This window comes from Andrographis paniculata, unplaced genomic scaffold, assembly GCF_009805555.1.
Source record: "Andrographis paniculata isolate CXL003 unplaced genomic scaffold, ASM980555v1 Contig70END, whole genome shotgun sequence".
Classification (NCBI taxonomy): Eukaryota; Viridiplantae; Streptophyta; class Magnoliopsida; order Lamiales; family Acanthaceae; genus Andrographis; species Andrographis paniculata.
The window spans coordinates 829,322-833,228 of record NW_026137607.1 but is presented as its reverse complement, the minus strand read 5'-3'; the positions used below and the strand labels follow the sequence as shown (position 1 = coordinate 833,228).

Genomic DNA, 3,907 nt, shown 5'->3' with positions numbered 1-3,907 from the left:
GTCGGCCCAAGTGAGGTCGGGCGAAGAAGCAGGTCGGGCGAAGGACGAAGTCGGGCAAAAGAAATTTGGCAGTGGACAGGCAGGTCGGGTAAGAGGCAGGTCTGAGTTCTGTGACTGGTGGGAACGGTTGAAGGAAGTTGTAATACGTGTCAATAGAGGAGAAATTGGTGGTCGGTTGACAGCGGTTGCTGTAACCGACCAGACGACGGTTCAAACCGTTTTCTCTGAAAGGCTATTTAAAGGATTCAAATCCGTCAGAAAAGGCATCTTCAATCAACTTCAACAAAGCAAAGTCAGATTTGGGGATCACCACTTTAAATTTCAGTCTTTTATTTTCCAGTTTATTTTCTGTACCGTACGGTGTTTAGAGATTCCTAATCTCAGGCACTAATTAATTAAGTTTAAGGATATTTTCTATATCTTTGAATTTTACTTTATTTTTGTTGAAAAATTACATCAACACATAGTATATTGTATTCATACTTTTGCGGAATAACGACGGGCAGTTAGGCCACTTAATCAAGTTAACATCATATTAATTTAACCAAATTATCACACTAATTTGAGACAATTATCATTTCATCACACTGACAAATAACATATATTTTATTAAATAGAAGCATGTGTTATGTGGTTTACATATTATACTATGAGGTATAATTTGTTTATTATGCTAAAATCATACTTTTTTTCGTCTCAATTCAAAATATTTTTTTACCATTTTTGTATGTCATATTTTAAAGTATTTTTGTCCTATTTTAGAAAAAACAATCATATACTAATACCAAAATATCTGTTAACTTTTACTTAAATCAAAATCTCTGACACATTTCACTGACCAATAAAATATTATTATTTTTTAATTTATTACACGGCAACACTCCTTTAAAAATTGACGAATGGAGTATTATATTATGATAAATAGAATTATAAAAATAAAAATAAAAATAAAAAAGCCCACCCCGCATTATTACAACATAAAAGAACCCACCACTCAACCACCCACCCTGTGGGGGCCTTTGAAATAATTCAACTCCAACCACTCATCATATGGCAATATCATCAACAACCATCATCCAAGAAAAGAAAAAACAATAGTGTAGCATCAAATAAAAACTAATGTATAATAACAACACAACACTTTCCAGAAACCTCAAGAAAAATGTCTATCTACAAATTAAATGCAATTCTTCAAGTTCTCAACAATAACAATTTCCCCAAACAATTCTAAACGGACAAGAGACAGATTCATGCTGCGAATTTAGACAACAAAACAAACCAAGAATTCCAACACAAACACAATCTCCAGACAGCTAACAACATATGCAAGAATAATCGAGATTCGATTCGATATACGATCCAAAAAATAATCTAAACGCGGGTATTCCCGTTACCTAGTGTGAGCTCGAGATCATCCACCCCGACCTCGTGGATCCTCTCCCCTTCCCATGCCTTCACCGCCATTTTCTCAAAATCGATCTCCGCCCCCTTCCCCTTAACGTCGACCTTACCCGAACCCACTTGAGGGCCTGGCTTCACAAGATTGAACGTCGGGGAAGTCGGGACGGTATTAGCTCCCGCATTCCCGTACGTTTGGAAGCTAATCCACCTTCTCGAATCGACAGTGGACGCATCTGACTCGTCGCATTCGGGGATCGGGATGGGATTAAAGCGTCGCAAACGAGTCGGGCTTGCAGGGGCGGAGGAGGCAGCAAAGAAAGGGATGTTCAAGAAGGGCTGTTGGGGGAGTCTCGTCGGGGACGAGAGCGGCGGGGTGACGGGGGCGCTGTTCGATATTCGGAGAGGCGGGATTGAGTTAAGGAGGAATGCGAATGGGTTTGGCGGCAATTGATTGGGGTTATCGGGACGGGACGGGCTCGGGTGGTTCGATTGGATCGGGGTGGCGAAGTAGGATGATGGAGGGCTAGGATTTCGCGACGATCCCGGGGTAATGTTCGTCGAAATGTTTGTTGAAATGTTCGTCGAAATATTCGTCGATGTCCCGACTATCTCCATTGGCATTGGCTTGCATCCCTACAACGATTTGCAACAAGAACTCAAGCAAATGATCAAACATCAATTAGGCATTACATATGTACTTCCAGTCCCAAGACATTTTTTACCATTTTTGTTTGTTCTACTTCGAACTATCTATTTCTTATTTTAGAAAAATTAACGATACATTAATACCAAAATATCTTTAATCTTACTTGAATTACAAACGTACCATTACACATACAGATACTTTATATATAAAATCAAATGGCAAAAATGTCAAAAACTCTTACATACTTCCACTAAGCGGAAAAATATTACTACCTCCGTCGCATAGGAAGAATACAATGGGTTATTTTGCACGTAGAGAGTATGTTATATCAAAAATACTTCTATTAGTCTCTTATAATACAAATAGAATGATATTTTTGTAGTAAATTATACAAATATAAAAATATTTTATATGTTAAATACAATGACGCAAAAGGCAAATGGTACTCTTTATATGAGCGAAAGTAGTACTTCATCCGTCCGCCTCTAAGAGTCACATTTACCTTTTGCTTCATTGTATTTAACAATAAAAATTTTCTTGCATTTGTATACTTTTTTATACAAATGTTCTTTTATTATTATTATAAAACACTGATGAAATTATACGTTTTTTATATAATAATTAATATTCAAATATCAATATACAAAGAGTAAATGAGACACTTGGAGCCGGATTGGGATATATTATCAGGGTTCTTCAATCGAAATATCACATTCACAGTCTATTTTCACCTCAAAATTTTCAAAAATGGAAAGAATTAAGATACCTAGTGTGCTGTTTATCTTATGGATTTGATACTTGTCTCAGGAATTAGGGCAAATAATGGAGAAGAAATTAGGGCAGAAACTGCAGAAAGCTAAAACCCTAATTCCCAAATCAAACACGGAATCAATCGTCTCCAAACCTAAATCAGCTCATAAATAGCACATCGAGAGCTCAAATCCAGATCCACACAAACACAATTGAAGCAAACTGAGCACGAAGATCCAATCGACGGAATCAATTGAGGTCGAGAAACATAGTTCACAGAATTAAGCAAGCGCGAAAATGGACGAACCTTGCGATAAGTAGTGCCGTCGGAGTCGACGACCCAGCCGGCCTCGGCGCAGACGGCTTTGAGGACTTCGTTGTTGTCGCAATGTTTAGGCAAATTGTAATTGCCCTGAGCTCGCAGGCCGGAGTAAATCTTAGCTGCAATGGCTCGTCTCCGCCTCTCTCTCCTCCTGTTGTTCTCTCTCTCTCTCCAGGACGGCTTCCGGCGCGCCGCTCCGCCGCCGTCTCCTCCGCCGCTGCCGCCAGGTTCCCACATTGTTTACTCACCTTTGTGCAGAGAAAAAACTGTAATATATATATATATATATATATATTGGTCGGATCTGTGGAGAGGAATTAAAAATGGAGAATTGCAGTAGTAGTACTGAGTGACAGCAGCGCTTATTGCAATTTTGAATTTGTATTTGTATTGGTTACGATCCTTCTTGAGGTCCGAGGCTCCAATAGTTGTTGTTTTACTTTCACCTTCCTTTCTCTCCCATGGCCCTGCTGCTGTGTTTCAGTTTCAGGTTCAGTTTCTGCACCGGGTGCGGATCAGTCTGTTAGAGGTCCTGGACCAGTGCGCCAGCCACATCCGCGCATTCAATAAGCCGAGCTGGTTTTGTTTTTGTGAATATTATATAATAAAATGGGCCTGTAATGGTGTGTGATGTTTCCCGGGCTTTAAATTTTGTGCGTGTTCTTTTATTATATATTAAATTTTATAGGTAAAACTATATTTTGAAACTCAACCTCAATTTTTTTTATTTTTAAAATTTCATAAAATTCTTTTATACCTTAAAAACCGTTATTATATGATTTTAAAAT

General features: G+C 38.4%; 1 protein-coding gene across 2 annotated transcripts; it reads right to left on the bottom strand.

Moving 5' to 3' along the window:
* Positions 1 to 1,077: 1,077 nt before the first annotated feature.
* LOC127264290 (protein BRASSINAZOLE-RESISTANT 1-like) lies at positions 1,078 to 3,627 on the bottom strand. 2 transcript variants are annotated; one of them, XM_051293742.1, is made up of 3 exons: positions 3,466 to 3,627; positions 3,105 to 3,385; positions 1,078 to 2,034 (listed from the first exon to the last, which is right to left on the bottom strand). In XM_051293742.1, exons 2-3 carry the CDS (start codon positions 3,354 to 3,356, stop codon positions 1,372 to 1,374), a joined length of 915 nt encoding a protein of 304 aa, XP_051149699.1. In that variant the 5' UTR covers positions 3,357 to 3,385; positions 3,466 to 3,627; the 3' UTR covers positions 1,078 to 1,371. The 2 variants fall into 2 exon arrangements, with proteins under 2 accessions (XP_051149699.1, XP_051149700.1); XM_051293743.1 differs by having other exon boundaries at positions 3,105 to 3,367.
* Between the last annotated feature and the right edge of the window lie 280 nt (positions 3,628 to 3,907).

Bases quoted from the DNA above. Each gene is read 5' to 3' on its own strand.
- LOC127264290 (XM_051293742.1), bottom strand. From the start codon at position 3,356: ATGTGGGAACCTGGCGGCAGCGGCGGAGGAGACGGCGGCGGAGCGGCG. The intron at 2,035-3,104 runs GTTCGTCCATTT...AAATCGTTGTAG, and splicing joins ACGGCACTACTTATCGCAAG to GGATGCAAGCCAATGCCAAT.